We start from the raw sequence: 24,225 nt of genomic DNA on the forward strand, positions 1-24,225 counted from the left end.
TAGACACTGTGGTAATCATGCTTGTCGCTTAACGACAAATGAGGGACACCAGTTGATTTTCAAACTCAAAGATGATCTGGTAGTAGGACGGGCAGAATTAAGAGTAGATTAGATCTGCTAATTACAGTGAGATTAAGAGTAGGGTGAATGACTGGGCTGTGGACAAGCTTGCCAAATCTGAGATAAAAGTTAGGTAGCGCCCCCCCCCCCTTTTCTCCAGCATTTTTGGTGTCTGTGTATGATTATGTACCGTATGTAATATGCACATAAATACTTGTCGGAACTGGTCCATTATCTAATAAATGATTACTGAATTTACCTTGCTGTTTTAGTTATTGGCTGGCCGTTGTGATCGAGCGGTTCTAGGCGCTTCAGTCCGGAACCGCGCTGCTGCAACGGTCGCAGGTTCGAATTCTGCCTTGGAAATGGATGTGTGTGATGCCCTTAGGTTAGTTAGGTTTAAGTTTTTAAGTCTAGGGGACTGATGGCCTCATATGTTAAGTCCCATAGTGATTAGAGCCATTTGAACCAGTTTTACTTATTGTGATGAAAAGTGTGGTAAATATGGCAAACGATGTTCAAGTCTTATTCATAATTAATGGAACGTCACTTCAAACCATTTCACAATGCGTATCAAATGGCGGTATTTATACAGGCTGTCAACGGCAAGGAATGTTATGCATACAGTTTATCGGGAAGAAAGTTTTCACGATGAGATTTGTAGTGTGGGGGGTGGGGACTGTGTTGTCGTCTGTTAACATCGGAAGCTATTTTCACTGCGTCACTCATTTTATAGTAGTGGATTTTGAGTTTTTGTTCGTTCTTCATCTTTATCTTTCTTATTTGGCTTTGTTCACGTCGCAAACTGCAAATTTTCTATAGCGACTAGATGTTCTTCCATATCTGAAAGCTAAAATAATTTAGCTTTTACAGTAACAGGACGGAGCTTGTTGCTTACTCTTTGTTAGTCTACAGTATCTTTGTTGGAAAAATGTTTGACGTACATATTTGATAATAACTCGCATATGCTCTTTTTTTTTTCTTTTTTGCTTAGTTTTACAACATCGTAAATTCTTGTCAGTACGTTTACTTCTGCTTTTGTTAACATTTGAGTAAATTATCGGCGCAACATTACTAGAACATCTAATTTCATTTTTGACATATATAACAGTTTAGTGTATATATGCAGAATGAAGCGAAGAACGCAAGTTTGTACCAAAGCTGGGATCCGAACCCGGGTTCCTTCTCAACATGCAAATGCGCTAACCATTACGTCACCCTGTCACAGTGGCCCCTTGCACGACTGCACGGACTGCGCTGCATAACACACCTTTAAAAAGGAAAATTTTGTTTGTAAAAAATTTTTCGTAATGATTCTAGACCAAAAAGCCCATATGTTAAGCGTTACATTATCGGGACTAATAAACGAAGGTATGGACTTCAGTTTTCTCAAGAGCCGCTAAGAGGTGCCTGGCTGTTCGCTTTTGCCTTTTGCAATCCTGTTCTCATCATGTAAGCATTGTACTCTGTAGCTCTATCTAACTTATAAAATATTAAGCTAATTCTGAATCAGAATGTGTTCAGATGCTTTCTTGTTATACCAGTTCGTATGTTTATGCTAACTACCAATATATTATCAATTTCGTTTTTCAGCCTATTGTGGGAGAGACACAACATTTCAATGTGGCACCGATGCACCACTGGCGTGACTTCACTATAAATTTTCAGTATCTTTTTTCGTTTACTGTAGAACCTGAACCTGCAGTCATTAGGAGGCGAAGTTCAAGAACTTTAATTAATTACACACCATTCAGTGATTACCAGATTTTGATGTACAATCTACATTTCAATATTGCATCATTCTGCATCTTTAGTTTCTTGCTCCCAACACCAATCTGCGACAGTCAGATCGTTCAGCTTCAGCATATATTTAGTTAGTGGAGGTGGAAACCAACTTACACTTAGCACCCATTCCTCCTTGATCCAAATTCCCATTCATGCCTCAGCCCCCTTGGTAAACTCAAACAGCATTGCAAAAGCTCTCCAGTTGTACTGGAATATCACATCACTATCGAACAAAATGCGAGACCCTGTCTGAAACCCAGGCACAGCAGCTTTAGTCAAATCTGAAAGAACAGACACTAAGTCGAATCCACATCTGCGATACATAATATGTCAACTGAAGGCTGAATGGGGAGAAAGGAAAGGAATGGAAACGGACAGTTGATGTCAACTGCATTTATCAATGAATCCACCTTCTTCAGTGCAGGTGCACAATTATGTCCGACCACCTGCAGAAATCTCACAGTAGTGAGCATAGAGGACGTGAACAGGGACTGTGGATACATAGCAATTGGTGGGAATGTGGGTCAGCTGTAAGGTTTTGCCGATATAGTCCATGCAGTCAAGATTGTGCAGAAGGTAACGCAACTCAAAAAATGGCTCTGAGCACTATACGACTTAACTTCTGAGGTCATCAGTCACCTAGAACTTAGAACTAATTAAACCTAACTAACCTAAGGACATCACACACATCCATGCCCGAGACAGGATTCGAACCTGCGACCGTAGCGCCTAGAACCGAACGGCCACTCCGGCCGGCGTAACGCAACTGCCTAGGAAGCAGGAGATCCCAGGCTCGAATCCCAGTCCAGCAAACAAATTTTTCACTTGTTGCCATTGATTCTACATCAAGCCCTGATGCAGCTGACATCAATCGTCCCTTATCTTTCCTTAGCTTTCTGCCCTCTCCACCTTCAATTTACACAAATGAGACTATACAGTTCCAGAGCCTTTTCAAGTCTCATACACCTATGATGTCTACGTGCGGACTGAAGTGATGAATGAAAATTTTTAAGAAGGAGGGGATTCGTCTGCCTGGGATGAGGCACTAATCACTGCGTGACCCTGGCACAGTGGCTTTGCGCAACTGCACTGACTACCCTAACATGTCTCCCATGTCATTCCAAATTCCCATTCGCTCCTCAGCTCACCTGGTATTCCACCTAAACTCGAACAGCACTCTAAGGCTCTCAGCTATATTGGACTAGCACCTCAGCATCAAAAGAAATGGGGGATCCTGTTGGAAACACAGACATAGTTGCTTTAATAAGTCTGTATATGTGCATTATAGATGTATGAGATTTGAAAAGGTATCTGGAACCACATAATTTCATTTGATTAAAGCCCGCATCTCGTGGTCGTGCGGTAGCGTTCCCGCTTCCCACGCCCGGGTTCCCGGGTTCGATTCCCGGCGGGGTCAGGGATTTTCTCTGCCTCGTGATGGCTGGGTGTTGTGTGCTGTCCTTAGGTTAGTTAGGTTTAAGTAGTTCTAAGTTCTAGGGGACTTATGACCACAGCAGTTGAGTCCCATAGTGCTCAGAGCCATTTGAACCATTTGATTAAAGCAGCTATACTTAGGTTTAATCAAATGTTTGTTTGATGCTGAGGTGCTATTCCACTACAGTGGGAGAGCCTCAGCAATGCTCCAAGAATTTAGGAGAATACCAAGTGGGCTGAGGTCCTCCCACTATAATACTAATTTTCTGCAATTTTTTCTACAAAGATTTTATAATTTTGTATCATAACTTGTAATATTCTAAATGAAACCTTACTGATCAAATAATACTTAATTGAACTATATAGATATGAAATATTGCCCATAGCAAATTAAATTTAGCTTGGCAGCATGTAATTCTAAAAGAAACTGAAAGTGAAACAAAATGTATTCTCATTTGTCACAGAAGATATTGCACATTCTTTTAGTATGATGTTTAATAAAGAATAGATTTCATTTACTTCTCATAAATTATCAATAGTGCATAAACTACTAATTAAAAATAAAACTTGAAGGTCCTTAATTAAGAGTTCAAAACTAGTTAGGAGGGAGTGTCATGAACAACATACTAAAAGTTCCCACCAGTGGGGTGTGAGTGTGGGCTTTCTTGTTAATGTCTATCAAAGAGCATCTAAGGGACTACATTTACCCTTGTTAATTTTCATGCAAGAAAATCCTTGCTCTGAAATATATGTAGACCCAAATATAGAGAACATTTTCCTGGTAAACTTGTTCATACGTAGAGATTTCTCAGTAGACAAAGATTTGTAACATTCAATTAATGTCACAGCAGCAAACATTTATTTCACATAGTAATCTGACTGTATGCCAATTAGTAAATGGAAACTGCCATTATGGTCACTTCCATCAGCCACTGCACTAAGTGTCAACTTTGTTTGCACAATTAGTGTCTGCAACATGTATTGATATAGCCATCCTAGTGGCAATCCTTGGTCATTCACAGGAAGGGAAATCTCAGTTCAGTGGGGATTTTGCTTACTCTAGGCAGGCCATAAAACATTAGTGTCTGCATATGGCCTGCAGACTGCTATTTGCCCATCCCTAGCATATGGATAGCTGGTGACACAGCACACAGACATGACTCGGGAGCATTTAATTTTCATGAAATGTGTTAACAATACATGGAATACAGATATGAGTTACCATTAACAGTAACACAAGAAATGCATATGGACAGAATGTATGTAAATCGCTGAACACTGTTCTACATGAGGGGAAATTGATCTTTAGTCATTCTGTGTGGAAACTGTAGCACTCTTTTGGGAAAAGCAACTTCCCCTTCCATGAACATTGCTCTCTTTTTCCCACACAGCAATTCCTGTCTAGTTTTCATAGGTCAGTAGACAAAATAACTCTACTGAGGTTGTGTTTAAATAGCACAGTTATTTTCAGTTTATTAAGTGAGTACATATGCATAGTTGTTAATTGAGCTGTTGTGTAGAAATATTCAAGAGCTGCAATTGCCAACTGTCTACCATATTGAAGAGCCTATCACAAGTGTAATATGTTATCAAGATGTGTTTTATAATGTTGATTTCATTGTTTCGACTCTCACTGGCTGGAGAGCTTTTCACAGCATGAGGGGTATCAAATACATCACCCAAGTCTCAGCTATCCCAAAATCTAAAGAGGCCCAGAGGCTTGAATTGTCTTCCTCTGCAGCAGAAATAGGTCCACTAGGTGTTATGAAACATAAGATATTTCAACATTGACCATAAATAATGAAAAGTCATCCATGCGAATGTTGAAAGGAATGTGTTAAGAGAGTGTAACAGATATAATACAGAATTTGGAATGGACATCATTAAAACAAAGACATGCCTTGTTGCGGTGGGATGTTCTCACAAAATTTCGATTACCAGCTTTCTCCTATGAATGCCGAAATATTTTGTTGATGCCAATGTACATAGGGTGAAATGATCATCATAATAAAATAAGGGAAATCAGAGCTGGCATGGAAAGATATAGGTGTTTGTTTTTTTCTGTGCACTGTTAGATAGTTGAATAATAGAGAATCATTGTGAAAGGGGTTCGATCAACCCTCTGCCAGGAATGTAAGGGTGATTTGCAGAGTATCCATGAAAATATAGATGTAGAACAAAAATCAAGCAATGCATTACAGCCGATTGTTGTTCTTGACTTGAACATGATCAGTCTCATTCCAACAGACATACCCACACCCACAATGGAACGTGGATGTAGAGTATGCAGTTCCACTCAGTGCAGCCGTATCTACAAGTGCCAGCAATTCCTGTATGGGAAAGATTTATGTAATCTATCAGTAACAGAATTAGTGATGAGAGAAGAGCAGTTAATGTTCCGGTTATTCATTAATTCACCACCAATTGACTATAGTTCAATTATACTACTTTCCTGTAAGTTGCCAATGGTGGACAGCAGCAAGGTATTACATTTACCATTTCTGTCCCTTTCCCACCAACACTACACACACTTAGAAAGTAAATATTTCTCAGCTATTGTTTATAGGAATGTACCTATTATACATAAAACTCATTTAACAGCTGCAAATAAATACTCACTGAATAAACTGAAACTAACTCCACTCTGTGAAATTGTTTTTATACTTACATAAGAGAAATGGACAGGAAATGCTGGGGTAAAGTCTATCTGGAAACTGAAACGTGAATGGTGCTTATGGTGAGATAAGTTGCCTTTTCCAGAAGAATGCAGCAGCTGCTGCATAGGATAACTAAGAACCAATTTCCCCTATAATAGTATGCAGTGATGTACATAGATTCTGTCCATATCCATTTCATGCTACATGCATATTAAGCTCTACAGTGCTTTGTCTCAGTACATTAAAGACTTAAAGGATTATATGAATTTTAAATAACAACTCAGGAAAATTTTAATTGATAAATGTTGCTACTCAGTAAATGAATATCTTGAAGACAGGCCTAAAGGCCCAGGATAAATCTCTGGAAAACACAGGAGATATTGAATCTAATTGATGTAAAGAGAAAATATAAAAATGGAGCAAATGGAGCAGAAGAAAAGGAATACAAATGTCCAAAAAATGAGAATGACAGGCAGTGCTAAACATGATAAGCAGGAATGGCTAGAGGGCCAATGTGAGGGTTTAGAAGCATATATTACTAGGGGAAAGATAGATACCACTTACAGGAAAATATGAATATCAAGAGCTCAGGCGGAATACTGGTACTAAACAAAGAAAGGAAAAATGAAGTCTCTAAGAAGATAGGTTAAAGAAACACAAACCTATGATTATAGAATTTGTAAACTTAAAGAATGCTTTTGACAATGTTGACTGGAATACACTCTTTGAAATTCTGGAAGTAGCAAGGATAAAATAGAGGGAGCAAAAGGTGATTTACAACTTGTATAGCAAACTAGAAGGCGATTATAAGAGTTGAGGGGCATGAAAGGGAAGGAGTGGTTGAGAAAGGAGTGAGAAAAGATTGCAGCTTATCCCAGATGTTATGCAATCTGTACATTGAGCAAACATGAAAGTAAACCAAATAAAAATTTGGAGTAGCAATTAAAATTCAGGGAGAAGAAACAAAAGCTTTGAGGTTTGCTGATGGCATCATAATTTTGTCAGAGACAGCAGACAATTTGGAGGAGCAGTTGAAACAGAATGGACAGTGTCTTGGAAGTTAAATTAAATCAGGGGATGCTGCGGGGATTAGATTAGGAAACAAGAAACTAAAAATGTAGTTGAGTTTTGGTATATGGGTCGCAAAAATTAACAGATGATGGCCAAAGTAGACAGGATATAAAATCCAGACTGCAAAATCAGTCTTGCATTGGGTCACTGTGCTTGCCAAATGTAATCAGTAGAAAACATCAAATTCCAAATCACACTACAGGAGAAAACCATGTAAAGCAAATTAGTTGTGAATAGATGCACCGAGAGGTTGCTGTAAACATCGGGTGACTGATAAGTGAGACATTGTTTTGCCTCATTACCTGGTGCTCACAGTTGCATTTTTCTGCACCTAGCATAATGATCTCACCCACTGGACCTATACATAATTATATCAAGTGAATCACTGACATGTCCAATGATATTACAAGATGTCTCATTTTCTTTCTTTTGAAAGTTTATGTAATTTCTCTGTAAGTAGCATGTATCTTTCCCACAGCCAAACATGTTTTCACTGCTTTCTGTTTCTGCTCTTGTGTTCCTGTTTTCTAATTTGGACTTTCAGAGGACCTCATTTTATGGACACCTATATTCAGTTTTGTCTACTTCATTTGCCTCATTTTTATACTTTCCCTCTCATCAGTTAAATTCAGATATCTCATGTGCTACTAAACCTTGTCATTTTGTTACCTCCATTATTTCGTCTCTCAAAGATACCCATGGGCTTCTCTAGTATTCTTTCCCCTTATTTCAGTCAATCATTGCCTACTAGTTACTTTTAAACTCTCAAAAATCTCGGTTCCATCATTCTATCTAAGTGTCATCTTCTTATTTTCCTATCTCTGTGCTAGTGATCTGCAGTTCATATCCACTAAAGTATGGTCAGAGTCTGCATCCACTCCTGGAAATGTTTTGCAGTTTAAAATCTTCTGTAATTTTTGTCTTTCCATTATATAATCTATCCGAAACTTACGACAAATGTCTCCAGGTCTCTTCCACATATACAGTCTTCTTTCATGAAGTACAAGTGCTCAAAATGCTTAAATTATCCTATGTACAGATTTCTAACAGTTAACTTCTGTTTTGTTTCTTCTTCTTCCCCCCCCCCCCCCCCCCCCCCCCCAATTTTTGTGTTCGGTAAAAAAGTGGCTAATATATTCTTTCTCATTATACATTCTTTCAGTTTTGAGGGGCTAGCAGGCATATAACCTTGTCTGTTGTGTGTGGGGACATTAACATCAACACTAACATCATAAATGAATCCAGCAGCACCTTCATAAACAGCCTTCAAAGTTTTGGCATGTCCCTATTGGCCAATAGTGCAACAAGGGTTACCACGACGACTTGATCAGTAATTGACCATGTGGCCACAAATATGGAAGGGAAAAATGTGATGTAGGTGTTAAAGATCTCAGACTATCAGACCGTCTCTGTCAAATAACAACAGCAAAGTCAAGCATCGAATCATTCCCTAAACTACAAGCCTACAAACGACATCTATCAGAAATTCAAATAAAAGATTTTTCCAAAGAACTAGAAAAATGAAGCTGGGATGAAGTGTACAAGGGAACCAATGTGAATATGAAATTCTCTAAATTCTCCACATTGTTTAAATTGAACTTCGAAAAGGCATTTCCAAAAGTATGCATGTCTGTATCAACATCTCACAAAAACAGATGGATAACAGCAGGTACTGAGAAGTCCTCCCAAACACTTAAACACCTCAGTTCCATGAAAAAGTTTTACAATGATCCAGAATTCTTAAATTTCTATCACAGATACAAAAAGATCTATAGAAAGGTACTGATTGCTGCAAAAAAGTCATTTAATGACAAAATAATATGTAATGCAGAGAATAAAAGCAAAGCAGTCTGGGATGTTATAAAAAAGGAAACAGGGAGAGGCAAACAAACATAGAATAACATACTGCTAAGGGAGGGGGATAAAGTAATAAATGATCCACAGCACTTAGCAAACTGTGTAAATGAGCATTTTTCAAGTATTGCAGAGAAGTTACAGCAAAAATTACCCCAAACAAAAAAACACCTGCAAATAATGTTGCACTAAATACAATGATATTACTTCCAACCAAAGCGAATGAACTCAATAAAACAATTCAAAAACTAAAAAATAAAAAGTCAGTAGGCAGCGATGAAGTACCAATATGTGTACTGAAACGATGCATAGAGATTATAAAAGGCCCCTTAATAAATGTAATAAATTAATCCCTCACATCAGGGAAACTTCCAGAGCAGTTAAGACAGGCAAGAGTTGTACTTTTGCTTAAGAAAGGTAATCCCAAAGACATAGAAAATTACCATCCCATTTCCCTGCTGTCAGCATTCTAAAAAATAATAGAAGTAATTATGAAAGACAGATTAATGAATTACCTGAATAAATACAACCTCTTAACCGACTCACAGTTTGGATTCTGAAGTGACAAAAATATGGAGTCAGCCATAGTAGAATTCACAAAAGTTGTACTTGATGCTCTTGATAAAGATGACTGTATCACAGGCATATTTTTTGATCTTTCTAAGGCATTTGATACAGCCAAATACAAGAGTCTATGAAATAAATTAGAAGCATAAGGAATAAGAGGGGTAGCTAATGACTGGTTTCGATCATACCTAACAGATGGGGTACAAAGAGTAGAGATAACACATACTTCAAATAGACCTAAACATTTAGTAAAACACTAATCAGAACCAAAATACATTAATATAGGGGTTCAGCAAGGTAGCATATTAGGACCAATATTGTTCCTGATATACATCAATGACTTTCCCAGTAGTGTTAGTCATGGTGAAAAAATCCTCTTTGGTGATGACTGCAATATTATAGTCACTGAGAAAACAAGAGAACTCCTTGCCGAGAAAGCAAATGAAACTCTGAAGGAAGTTTATGATTGGTCAATAAGTAATAAAGTGACATTTAACATAAAGAAAATTAATGCCATGAATTTCAATTTGAAGAGAAAACATGACAATGTTAAATTAAATGTAGATGGCACCTCTATAGACTGTGTAATAAAATGCAAAATTTCTAAGAATGAATATTGATTCTCAGTTGAAGTGGTTTGAACACACAAAGGTACTTGCAAGCAGTGTCTTTTAGTTACATACTACTCATATGTACACTAAGTTCTTAACTATGGCATTCTTTTTTGAGGAACAAATGCACAAAATATGAACACAGTTTTCAAACTCCAGAAAATAGCCATAAGAATAATAACCAAAATGATTAGTCAAGGTCATTGTAAAGATATGTTCAGAACACTGGGGACTTTAACTGCTGAATGTGAATACATTTACCACTCAGTTGTACACATAAAAAATAATATTGGTAATTACTGCACAAACAGCTCTGTCCATGACCCTGCAACAAGAGATAGACTCAACTTACATTTATGGAGAAAAAATAAACATAAATCTCAAAACAGCATTTTCTACCAAGGAATAAAACTGCACAATAAATTACCGAAAGAGATTAAAGAAATTGCAAATACACACTTATTTTAAAAAATCAGCTAAAAAGTACCTGTTATGCAATACATTTTATACATTGAAGGATTACTTAGCTAAAACAGAGTAGGGGTTTGATAAAAAATGGTATACAAATAAATACTAATAATAATGACTATAAAATATCCAACATTCCACATAACACCTTCACTTTATGTTTTTTCCTTCTTTTTCTTTCCTTTCTAGGAATACTTACCCCCAAGCTATGCATGGCGCAATACTAACACCTCTTCCTCTTTCTGAGCTCAACATCTCATCTCACTCATTATGGAGGGATGCTGACTCTGCTTTTCAGGATAGCGGATAGGAAGTTGCGGTACAGAAAATTGCCCAGAGATCTGTGTGTGTATGTGTGTGTGTGTGTGTGTGTGTGTGTGTGTGTGTGTGTGTGTGTAGTGAGTAAAGTATTATGAAACAATGCGTGTATAGTGTGTGCAGTGACTAATTGTGAGATATGAGTGAACAATGTGGCATTACATTATTTAATAATTTATTTGAAAAAAAAGTATTGTATACCAGGAGTAAATCTAATGATTGTCTCTAACTAGAAGTCTGTAAATATTTGTGTATATGAATTAGCTTATTTTAAATGGATCTAAATTTGTAAATACTTTGACATGCCCTATATCCTTGTAAAAAGAGATTTATGGATGAATAAAGCTACTACTACTACTACTACTACTACTGCTACATGTGTGTGTGTGTGTGGGGGGGGGGGGCATTGTGTCTGTCTTGGCTGGTATAATATGTTCATGGTGCTGATCATAGTAGCTCACTCACATTCCTGTTTTGATACCCATCATTAGACCTGCTTCTGCTTTACCTCTATTTGATTTTGCAGAGAAAACCCTGCACTCACCTAACCAAAATTTCTTCCCAGCTCTGCACTTCAATAATTACCACTATATCTAATATCAACCTATCCATTTGTCTTCTTAACTTCTCCAACCTGACTACCTAATTAAGGGATCTAAAATTCTACACACCAGCCTTTAGAGCACCAGATTCAGTTTTTCGGTTTATGTCTCCCTGAGTAGTCACTGCCCAGAGATCTGGACTATTTTACCTCCAGAATATTTTACCCAAGGGGATGTCATCACGAATTAACAGTGTCACTGAAACAAAATTTCTTGGCATCTACTTACAAGACAGTCTTAAATGGAATTCCAAACTATCGAAAATGACTTATGCGATGAGGATTATATGGAACAACACAAGTCCTGAAACAGTTAGAGTGGTGTATTACACTTGCATACCTCCCTACTGAGATATGGCATCATATTCTGGGAAAATTCTCCTCATAGCATAAAAACATTCCGGAAACAAAAAAAGATTGTGAGGATAATGAAAAATGCTAACAGCTGAAAATCATGCAAACCGTTCTTTAAAGAATTGGGGATTCTACCCCTACCACGTATCTGTATACTAGAAGTTGTCATGTACCTAAAAAAAAGCATGCTAAAAAATGGAAATGTATTTATTCAAAATAAATCTGTACATGAACACCATACAAGGGCAAATAGTGACATACACAGACATCATTGTTATACCACACTCTGCAAGAAAGGTGTATATCACTCACGTTCACATTTGTTTAATAAGCTTCCAAGTAACTTAAACATAAACAAAATCCATAGCTTTAAAAAATCTGTTACTTCATATCTCTTGGAAAACTGTTTTTACTCAGTAACACAGTATCTTGAAAAATAAGTTAATTTTGGTTGTAACAATATAAAAATGTAAAGTAACAATATAGCAATATAACAATGTAACAATTTATAAATGTGATGTATACAATCAGTGTAACAGTGTATTAATGTAACGTTATTTTGTCCAACATCTAATGTATGGTATACATACCTCAAAGATTCAGGACGTAAATAAATAAATAAATAAATTCAGTAATACAGTAGAACTTGGTGTAGTTGGGAAATATACTGGTTCTAATCTCACCCTTTTGTCAGCTGTGCACAGTACCAATGTAGCAAGGTAATGTTGGCTCATGTTCAAATCACACTGTTGATGCTCCCTTATGTTGAATGGACATATTGCATTGGCCTGTAGCTTGGAATAAAAAGGGCAAAATGACCTTCCTTCAGCACTTCTCAGGAGGTTGCCTATGTGTACCACACACATCCTTCATAGCATAGTTTGAGTTGGAGTTGTTTATGGCCATTCAGCAAACTCAGCATGTTTCCATAGTTGATTGACTGTGGCAATTGTTGTGTTGATGCTTGGGCTGTGAGTAGACTGAATTCTTCAATTGCTGATAATTGGGTTCTGCTATCAACGCATGAACACTTTTTCATCAAATGCTGTCCATAGCATCTGAAGATGCCCTTTGAAGGCTGAAAGCAGTTATGATAGTACATGATTGTACCATAAAAACCAAAAACAAAAATAATACCTTACAATAAGTCAGTCATGGATCTTCCACTGTTTGAACCAATGTATTGATAGAGTTGCAAGTGATTTATATGACTCACAGCAGTCAATGACAATAATGGTAGGTGAAATAAATGTTCTTTGTAGAGTCACATCTTGGACAGACTGTAAAATGTACAAGTTTTTGGAATGTACAAATATTCAAACAGAGATAAAGCATACTCCAGCAGCAGGTAGTGATGCTTCTAAGATTAGATCTCATAATTTTGCTTCAGCAGTACTTTTATAGTGACATTTCCTAATGGCAGTTGCAGCTTTCTGACAGAAATGATTAAGCATCTAACACATCTTTGCTTAGCACAGTTAGTAGTAAATTGTGGAAGACACTGAAGGGCAGTAACAAATATGAAATTGGATATAAGCGTTTTTAAATATAGGTTAACAATGTCTAGTTGTATCTCTATAGCGTAGTAGCTGCACATGTTGTTCCATGGTGTACAATCAGCAGATGCTGGAGACATCAAACAAACAATACATCTACTTGCTTAGTCATCACTCTTCTCATATTAAGTTAGAGTATCAGAAATAGTTGTAAGTTTCCTACATGGAGTATGATTGTTGGTTTAATTGAGGAATGGAATGGATAGTAGTATTTTGATTTTTAAATTATTTCAGATTTTTTTCTTTCAGCTAAAAGGTTCATTGCCAGTTATGTTTTGGATTCATGGAGGTGGGTGGATCTCAGGAGGTGGCTCATTGTATGGTCCTGATTTCCTTCTTGATCATGATGTCATCCTTGTTACTATCAACTATCGATTAGGTCCTCTTGGTAAGCATAAATTTTTTTCCAAAAGTTGATAATATCATCAATGCATTCCATAATATCAACTACCAGTAATTATCTTGCTATCAAGATTTCAAGTAAAATAATAAAAAAATTACTTACCTTTAGAGGGAAAATAAGATGTAACCACTAATTTCACATTCACAGGAGAAAGTTGAAAATATCTGTTGTAACAGATAAAACTTTGTTTTTCTTTTGTTTAATTCTTTGTTATAAATTTATGATTTGCCTTTCTAAATAACACAAGAAACTATCTCATGTGTACAATCATGAAAAATAAGAAGGGAATCTGTTTTATGTTTAAGATTTAATATTTCATGTTTAAGTATTACAATGTTATTTTTAAAATACTGATGTAAAAAAGTTTTAAAGTACATTATAGGCAGAAATTCCGAGATTTCTCAGTCCCCTTCCTTGTCTGATATCAAACATCTCATATGCTTTATTTAATGAATTTTTTTTTGTTTTGACTGTTTGAGATAGAGCATACTTATGTGCACATCTGAATTTTATTTATTTTTTATAGAGTGCAACTTATTCATAAATTGTTGCTTCAATTGGCAGCCAGAAACAGTGGTCATGTTTGTGTGAGTGTATGTTGTCTAATCAGAAGGAGGGCTTTTCACTGAAAGCTCACTCATTTAGCAATTTTTTTGTTGTGCCTGTCTGTGACTCAACATCTCCATTACATGATGAGCAGCAGTCTATCCTTTTCATAGAACTGTCATAGTAAAAGATCAGGAATATAAGCTATGTCATGGTTATATATCAAAAACACTGCCTGAGTGACACTATCCACATTTTAGAGGACTTCATATGAAACTGTTTACTGTACACAAAACAAATGAGCTGCAGGGCGTTTCTAACATTGCTAACAGTGCAATCATATAACCATACAAGATTACCATTACAAATTTCTCAGTATAAGCATACTATCTCTTATATAGTGACTAATAAAAGAGAGATTACTATAGAGCAAGTGTCACATATTTCTGGTTTTGTTAAAATTGATTATATTTATGGCTTTCGCTGTAAAAATATGAAACAAGAAGTTATTTTCTTGTCTCACTCTTTATAAATTTTTGAAAGGAAACAGTTTGGAATCTAAACAGTATGTGGTTGAAGTATTTATAGAGCTTTTTTTTATTACACATATGGACCTGAAATTCACAATGTTATGGTTGCAGGATTTCTCAGTACTCAGGACTCAGCTTCTCCAGGTAATTATGGGCTGAAGGATCAAGTAGCAGCTCTACAGTGGGTCAAAGAAAACATAGCTATGTTTGGTGGTAACCCATACAATGTCACTGTATTTGGAGAAAGTGCTGGTGGAGCTAGTGTACACTACCTCATGATGTCTCCTCTCAGTCAAGGTAAATAATATTTTGCTGTGCATAACTTACAATTTACTAAAAATAATCATAGCAAAATGCTCTTTGCATTTTGTAACCTGCACAAGAACAGTTCATTCTTAGCCTCATAAAAATGAGTTCTTATCACTATCTTATTATTTGTGTCTTGTGCTTTCAGGTTTATTTCATCATGCAATTTCACAAAGTGGCACAGCTCTGATGCCATGGGCACTCCCCACAGACAATGCTGTGAGTAAAGCTCACAGACTTGCCTCCCTGCTTGGTTGTCCTAGTAGCAACAGCAGTAGAGACCTGGTTGAATGTCTCAGAGAAATAGATGATTATGAGATTGTTTCAAGAGGGAAAGACTTTGTCGTAAGTACTGTGTAAATAAATATAAATATAATTTGCTTAATCATTTACTGAATACTGAGCTATAACTTCAGTTTCAGTACAAACTAGCTATAAATAATTGTTCTTTTTCTTCAAGATATAGCAAGTAGATGAACCTTCATTACAACATATTTAAGTTTTTAATAAGTAAATAATTTAGGAGTAGAGGAGACCACTCACTAAACACTGGAAGTAGATCACATTGTATAGGTATGTAGGGGTAATTCTAAGAAACACTATAAAATAGAATGATCAAGTAAAATCAATTTTAGGAAGGTGAATGAAAGATGTAGAATTTTTGGAAGTATTCAGCAGAAATGCAGTGCATCTGTTAAATAAACTCCATGCAAGACACTAGTGTAACCAGTTCTAGAGTATTTTTCCAATGTTTGTTGTTCTTATGTAGGATACATAATAACACACATTGAACAAATACAGATATGCTTCAAAACGCATAACAGGACCATACAGGTCATAGTTAAGTGTAACAAAATACTCTGGGATCTTAAATGAGAATCCTTAGATGAAAGATGGCTTTCAAAGAACCCTCTGTCAGGAACTTAAGTTTGAATTGCAGAGTAGTCATGTAGATGTAGCTCTCACAAAATCATATAGTACAATAAATGAAAAGCACCAGTTTATAATGTTGTTCTACCAAGAACTGACAGAAGATTCTGTTAATATCATATAGTACAAATTACAAGAACTGAAGGGCTGAGAATAATACTATCCAAAGCCACAAAATTTAAATTTGTCAGGAGAGCATTTTAAAAGTTAGAATAAATCCACAAATCACTTATCAATTTTTCTGAGTATCCAAAACAAGTAGTTTATGTCTCCAATGTCTTAATATACATGTGCACATAGTTATTTTGTGAAAAATTTATACATTACTGATAAAAAAAATATTTTATGCTGGCTGGCATAACATAACATCATGGTAACAGTCATGATGAATGTCTCACACCAACTAGCCAACAACAAAAGTAAGTAAAACGAAGTACAAAAAAGCGAAGATATTAATATTTTCTGGCAGTTCTGCCACAGAGCCCCCCCCCCTCCCCCCCGAGGAGCGCGGAGTGCATAGGAGGAGTGATGAGGAGTAAGTGATAAAGGGAAGGTAAATATTTAAGGCATGACGTAATCTTGAAGTCTGAGAGGAGGCCGTATTGTGCGGCCAGCACGGATGATAGCAATAGGGGTAGGAGGATTCGGGGAAGACTAAGGAGAAGGCGGGGTTACTCTTATAAATAAAACATTGTTGGAGTCTACATAGGCTGAAATGTCATTTTGTGAAGTACCAGGAGCCACATTGAAGCACTGTAATAGCTTAATGTCTTTCTGATCAGATGGCACAGAATTGTTTTGAATTTCAAATAAAAAAGAAACGTGTCCACAAGGAGCCACATTGAAGCACTGTAATAGCTTAATGTCTTTCTGTTCAGATGGCACAGAATTGTTTTGAATTTCAAATAAAAAAAGAAGCGTGTCCACAAGGAGCCACATTGAAGCACTGTAATAGCTTAATGTCTTTCTGGTCAGATGGCACAGAATTGCTTTGAATTTCAAATAAAAAAAGAAAAGTGTCCACAAGTTGTATTTTTATAGAGTCCACATCATAGTCACTCAAGTTCACTTGAAACACTAGTTCATTACTGCTGGCACTCGGAGGCGTGAAGTATAGAAGAGGGGGGACTTGACTTGCAGAGAGTGTTTGATTAGCTTGTGGAGAAGGGAGAGGACAGGCCTCTGAAGTTTCCTGCAAAACAAATTCATTATCATGTATGTTGGTGTCGTTAAGGATCCATGCTGGTTTTAAGTGCTCAATGGACATGACAGATGGTTTGTTCTTAAAGAGGATCGTATAAGTATTTTCGGAGCGTGACAGGACCCGGTATGGGCCAGTGTAGGGTGGAGCAAGGGGTGGACGCACAACGTCTTCTCTAAGCATCACATAGTTACAAGAACTGAGGTGTGGGTGAATGAAAACCGGAGAGGTAGCATGCGATCGAGGTTGCGGAAAACGTAACTTGGTGATATGCTATCAAACCTGTCGTACCAACTCGGGAAGTTGATCCTCGGGAAGTAGAGGAGGATCATCAAGAAAATACACCGGAAGTGCGAGGTTTTCTCCGTATACCATCTCAGCAACTGACGCTTTAAGGTCTTCTTTGAAAACTGTCCTCAAACCTAAAAGGTCCCAGGAAAGTGCCTCAGTCCAAGAGGAAGAATGATACATGAGAGTGACCTTCAGGTTATGGTGTCATCGTTCTATTAGGCCCTTAGATTGTGGGTGATAGGCTGTAGTTCTGAATTTGTTGGTATCACACAGTTGACAGAGGCGATTAAACAGATTAGATTCAAACGGTCTCCCCTGGTCTGTGGTAAGTGAAGTAGGGCAACCAAAACGAGAAAGCCAATGATGGACAAAAGTGTTAGCTACAGTGTTGGCCATAATGTCTGCAATGGGGATAGCCTCGGCCTAAAGTGTGGTACAATCTATCATGGTCAGTAAGTAACAGAAATTGTTAGATATCGGTAATAGACCGACGATGTCCAAATGGACATGACGGAATCTACCTGAGGGCACAGTAAATTTGCCTAATGGGGGCTTAGTATGTTTGTGTATTTTGGCTCTCTGGCAAGGTATGCATGCTCTCGCCCACCGATTACAATCTCTTTTTACATTAGGCCAAACGTATCTCTCTGTAATGAGGCGCGTAGTCGCACGAATGCTCGGGTGAGCGAGATTGTGGATTGTGTCGAAAACGTCTTTCCTAAGAGCTTTAGGTACTGTAGGATGAGGATGACCTGTTTTAATGTCACAACACAAAGAGCAATCATCATTAGGGAAGGGAAGTACAGCAATTTGTAAGGAAGTATCAGAGTCCGAGAGAAGGTGCTGTATCTCTGGGTCGGATAGCTGGAGCTCATGTAAGCGATGAGGATCAATAGCTGTCTTCAGGGAGGACAGGCGTGACAGGTAGTCTGCTGCAACATTGTCATTACCCCTGATATATTGAAAGTCTGAAACATATTGTAATACCAAATCCATATGGCGAAACCTTCTGGGTAGTACATCTAATGATGGTTTGTAGAGAGCCTCGACAACGGACTTGTGATCTGTGTAAACTGTCATAAGTCGGGCTTCATTATCTGTACGAAAGTACTTTACTGCCTCATAAATGGCGTAAAGTTCATAATCAAATGCAGACCACTTCCTTTGTGTTTCGGTGAGACTTTTTGAAAAGAAACACAGGGGTGTAGTACCTGTTGGTAGGGTCTGTTGCAAAACTGCGGCAATGGCATTATCGCTAGCGTCTGTGGTTATTGTCAGGGAGGCGTCAGGGTGAGGTTGAGACAGGATAATAGCAATCACCAAGGCATACTTAAGGGAGTCGAAGGCTCACTGCATAGTCTGATCCCATTCTATGTGTCTGTCACCTGTGGTATTCTTTCCCTTTAAGGCCTCAGTGAGAGGGACTTGAAGAGATGCCGCATGTGGAATGTGGAGTCTAAAAAAATTTACCATTCTGAGGTATCTACGTAACTCTTTATAGGTTTGAGGGAGGTGAAGGTCAAGTATTTGTTGTACTCTATCTGAGGTGGGACGAATGCCCTCATTATTGACCAAATGTCCCTGGAAAATAACCTCTGGCTTCTCCAGTTGGGATCTGTCATGATTAATCTCAACTCTGTGTCATGCCAATCTATCAAAAACCTGTTGGAGATGTTGTTTGTGTTCCTCGGCAGTTGTGGAGAAAATAATAATGTTGCCTAGGTAGGCACAGCAAACATTAAGGCCACGTAGAATGGTGTCAATGAATCTTTGCCAGGTGTGGGTGGCATTCTTCAATCCATAAGGCATAAACAAATATTCATAATATGCAAATGGGGTGATGATAGCAGTTTTGGGGATATCTTCTTGGTGCATCAGAATCTGATGGTATGCCTTTTTGCAGTCTGACACAGAGAAAGGGCACCGAACATGGATTGTGAAAAGTCGTGGAGGTGTGGGATGGAGTAGTTATCCAGTATTGTCCTGGCGTTCAAGCGCCTATAGTCTCCACAGAGTCAAAAGGAATTGTCCTTTTTGGGAATGACATGTATTGGGGAAGACCACGCTCTGTCCGAGGGGCGGGTTGTACCCAAGTGTAAAAGTTCATTAATACATTCTTTGGTAGCGGTAAGGTTTTTTGCATTGAGGCGTCGGGGGCGAGAATGGACAGGCAGTCCCTCAGTTGTGTTAAGCCTGTGACAGACGCCCATAGTAATGGCCTTGATTTTGTGAATAGGTGTGGCCAAAATAAATGGAGGTATGCAGGAAGGAGCGACGTTATTGTTGGTGTGCAGTAAGTATGAAAGGGAACTAACCTGAAATACGTTATCATTGAACGGTAGTTCAGTGAAAGCTGCAGTGTTGCCCATGGAGCTGTGCTGTGCGACAGCCGGTGGGGTTCCATTGACTATGGTGTTACTGCACGAAGGAATCATTGCGCGTGCATGCGTGGCGCCGCCTGTAACAGCTGTCACCCCTGTGTTTTGATGAATGGCGTACGGTGAAGCGCAGGGTGGGGGTTGCTGGGCGGGTTGCCGTCTTCGCTGTCTGGGTTGTGGCAGGCACTGCTGTGGCTGCGTATAAACAGTGGTGCGGTATGCAGGTCCCATGTAGTTTTGTGCGTGTTATTACTTTTAAACTTGATCTCCTCTCTAAACCCGCGCAATTCATCAGTCAGGACATCACAACGTTGAAGTAGCTTTGCATTGTCTTCGGACAGTTGGTCAATTTCAAGGTGTTGCATAACTAAGTTCACTACGGCAGCTTTGACCTCCTCAGATAGAATAGAAACTGTCTCTTTGTCTTGTTGACAGGACGTATTCGAGCTACATTCTGTCAGCATGGATGGGGAAAATCTCGCCGGAAATTTTTGTTTAAAATCCACTGAGCAGAGGGCAGGTGTTATTAAGTCCAAAGAGAAGTTATGAGCAGTTAAGAAGTCCACTCCTAATACAGGCTCATCAATTTCTATACCGAAAATGTCCATTCATAATTATGTGTATCATCGAAGCAAATGCGAAGTTGTGTTACACCATAAACCTTTAATGAGGAATTGTTGGCTGCTCTGAGAAGCTATATCCTGTAAATACAAATGTCCGAGAGAATAATTCGGAAGTACTAGCCTGTGATCTGTTAGGCGACTTGATGTCACAGTGTGGACTGGTGCACCTATAGCGGCCTGCCGTGTGTGTTTGGGCACATTGCACAGGGTGAGCGGCAATTCCTGGCTGTATTACCATAAACGGAGTGATACCAGCAGAGAGGATAAACTTGCTGATCCTGTGTTGTTACTGGGTGAAGGATGTCACTTGAAGCTGTAGTATGGGATGGTGAAAGACGGTGTGGAATCTAGTGCTCAGCCAGTGTAGCCTGTCTGTTGTTTTGGAAAGATCAGCCTCTGCCACACGGGGGAGGCATAATATCGAGGGGGGGCACATGTAGATAACTTTCTTCTGTTGATATATGCGGCGTTGGCCAGCAGTAATTTCGCTTGTAGAGGTTCCTGATTGTGTGATAGGAGCTGCAGTTGGATAGCTTGAGGCAGCTTTGCAACCCAGAAAGAAAGTAAAGCTTCATCTGGCATAGTTTTGCTATCGAAGACTGCTCTGATACATCACCACAGTTGTGAAGGAGTCGAGTCTTTGAGATGTACATCTTTCAGTATGTATAAAACAGACTCTTGCATAGTCTTAGCTATACGTTCACAGATCTGTTGTTTTGCCAGTGCGTAACGATTTGTGGGGACCGCTGACAGCACTAAGTCCTGTACCCACTCAGCATGGTCCTCTAGGGCATTAATAAGTGCAATAAATTTAGCACTGTCTGAATCAATGTTTAGGGCGGTGAATATAGTCTCTGCCAAAATAAACCACATATGCGGATTGTCCATCGTGAACCTTGGTAATTCAGGAATTTTCTCACTCTTGTGTTGTGGATGTAACAGATTTGATAGAACAGTGGACAGGAGCGGTGGAGTGTTTATGAAGCTGTCACTCGCGGCGTTCGCAGTGCCTGGTTTAAAAAGGGCTGGCACGGGAGCTGCGGCAGGCGCAGCCGGGGCTGCGGAAACAATTGGGGCGGGATGACTGTCCAACCAGTAATTGTTGTCACTGAAATTGGTACCCATCTGTTTTTGTAGTGATTCTTGTAGTGGGTGGGGAGAGAATGTGTCCAAAACCGATTTATCAGCAATATTTGGGGAGCTCCAAGTGATCTGTGGGCCCAAAATGTCTGTGAGGTTCATAGTGTTGGGGCACTGTTGCACACTACATGTCACAGGAGGTTGTACATACGACGCACTATGAGGCACAAATTTAGGCACAGCACTCATGATTGGTTTGTTATAGATGAACGTAGAATGTTGAAAGAGTCCACAACGGCATTGTTGATGATGGAGAAAACTCGACGGCGTTGTACTTATCTTCCAATTTTATCCCAGTTGTTGGTGGCATTGTGCATAGGAAACTGTGGAATGGGAGTGTAGAGGCACCATTAGTATCATGTTGTAGTCCAAAAGGAGCGGAAGGTGAGCAATGTGGAGATGTCTAAGAAAACAGCCACATTGTCGAATCGGACATATGTTGGTCACCAGTATGGCGTGTGTTATACTTATAACACAGAAAACACCATTTACTTTCACTATATAATATTTTTATTGGCACAAGATAAATCAAAACACAAAGAAATAGTTTTTGACAATCATGGTAACAGTCATGACGAATGTCTCACACCAACTAGTCAACAACCAAAGTAAGCAAAACGAAGTACAAAAAAGCAAAGATATTAATATTTTCTGGCAGTTCTGCCACAAGGTACTTTAGCAGGTGATACCCCTGGAGACCTTTTACATTTGTCAACATCCTAAGTCAAACAAAGTTTTCAGATTGGGAAAGACAAAAGCCATTTTAACGTATATGACATATATTGATATACAAATAGCCTTATAATATTAAAATTGTTACCAATAACACAGTAGTTATTAGGAGGAGCATACTTTATTTATAATTCACACATAAGTATTTTAATTAGCAAGTAAATGATAGTTATAATTATGCAGTACACTGTAGTTTGCCAGCTGGGATGGCCGAGCGGTTCTAGGCACTTCAGTCTGGAACCGCGTGACTGCTATGGTTGCAGGTTCGGATCCTGCCTTGGGCATGGATGTGTGTGATGTCCTTAGGTTAGTTTGGTTTAAGTAGTTCTAAGTTCTAGGAGACTGATGACCTCAGAAGTTAAGTCCCATAGTGCTCAGAGCCATTTGAACCATTTTGAACACTGTAGTTTGATACAAACATAAGCCTCCATGTTTTTATTGTTTAAAAAATTTAATATTTTCGACTTAGCATATCATTTTTGGATGAGTATTAACCAGACAGACAACAACTGCTTCCACCAGTTGAATAATCTTCATCTTTTCCAGTTATCTATGGAAATAACCTCTCCTTTGCAAGTGACATTGTACTGTGGCTGTGGGTTGTTTCACACACAGGAAAGATTAGTTCCACAATTTGTTGTTGTTGCAGTCTTCAGTCCAGAGACTGATTTGATGCACCTCTCCATGCTACTCTATGGTTCAAATGGCTCTGAGCACTATGCGACTTAACTTCTAAGGTCATCAGTCACAAAGTAGAGAACTTAGAACTAATTAAACCTAACTAACCTAAGGACATCACACACATCCATGCCCGAGGCACAATTCAAAACTGTGACCATAGCAGTCACTCGGCTCCAGACTGTAGCGCCTAAAACCGCACAGCCACTCCGGCTGGCTGCTACTCTATGCTGTGCAAGCTTCTTCATCTCCAAGTAAATACTGCAACCTACATCCTTCTGAATCTGCTTAGTGTATTCATCTCTTGGTCTCCCTCCATGATTTTTACCCTCCGCACTGCCCTCCAATACTAAATTGGTGATCCCTCGATGTCTCAGAACTTGTCCTACCAACTGATCCCTTCTTCTAGTCAAGTTGTGCCACAAATTTCTCTTCTCCCCAATTCTGTTCAATACCTCCTCATTAGTTACGTGCTCTACGCATCTAATCTTCAGCATTATTCTGTAGCATTACATTTAGAAAGCTGCTATTCTCTTCTTGTCTAAACTATTTATCATCCATGATTCACATCTATACATGGCTACACTCCGTTCAAATACTTTCAGAAAAGACTCCCTGACACTTAAATCTATACTCTATGTTAACAAATTTCTCTTCTTCAGAAACACTTTTCGTGTGATTGCCAGTCAACATTTTACATCCTCTCTACTTCGACCGTCTTCAGTTATTTTGCTCCCCAAATACCAAAATTCATTTATTACTTTAAGTGTCTCATTTCCTAACCTAATTCTCTCAGCATCATCTGATTTAATTAGAATACATTCCATTATATTCATTTTTCTTTTGTTGATGTTCACCTTATATCCTGCTTTCAAGACACTGCCCATTCCATTCAACTGCTGTTCTAGATCCTTTGCTGTCTCTGCCAAAATTACAATGTCATCAGAAAATGTCAAAAGCTTTTATTCCTTCTCTATGGATTTTAATTCCTACTCCAAATTTTTCTTCTGTTTCCTTTACTGCTTGTTCTATATATAGATTGAATAACATTGGGGATGTGCTACAAGCTTGTCTCACTCCCTTCCTAATCACTGCTTCCCTTTCATGTGCCTCGACTCTTATAACTGCCAT

At 38.4% G+C, this 24,225-nt stretch overlaps 1 protein-coding gene across 1 annotated transcript in view; it reads left to right on the forward strand.

Moving 5' to 3' along the window:
* LOC124606164 (juvenile hormone esterase-like) overlaps positions 1-24,225 on the forward strand; it is a 160,562-nt gene that overhangs the window by 75,993 nt on the left and 60,344 nt on the right. Inside the window, exons 3-5 of the mRNA XM_047138131.1 lie at positions 13,586-13,724; positions 14,927-15,112; positions 15,270-15,466. Of these exons, the coding sequence (XP_046994087.1) occupies positions 13,586-13,724; positions 14,927-15,112; positions 15,270-15,466 (522 nt within the window). The remainder of the gene's footprint in view (positions 1-13,585; positions 13,725-14,926; positions 15,113-15,269; positions 15,467-24,225) is intronic.

Source organism: Schistocerca americana, chromosome 3 (genome assembly GCF_021461395.2).
Source record: "Schistocerca americana isolate TAMUIC-IGC-003095 chromosome 3, iqSchAmer2.1, whole genome shotgun sequence".
In the NCBI taxonomy this organism is placed as follows: domain Eukaryota; kingdom Metazoa; phylum Arthropoda; class Insecta; order Orthoptera; family Acrididae; genus Schistocerca; species Schistocerca americana.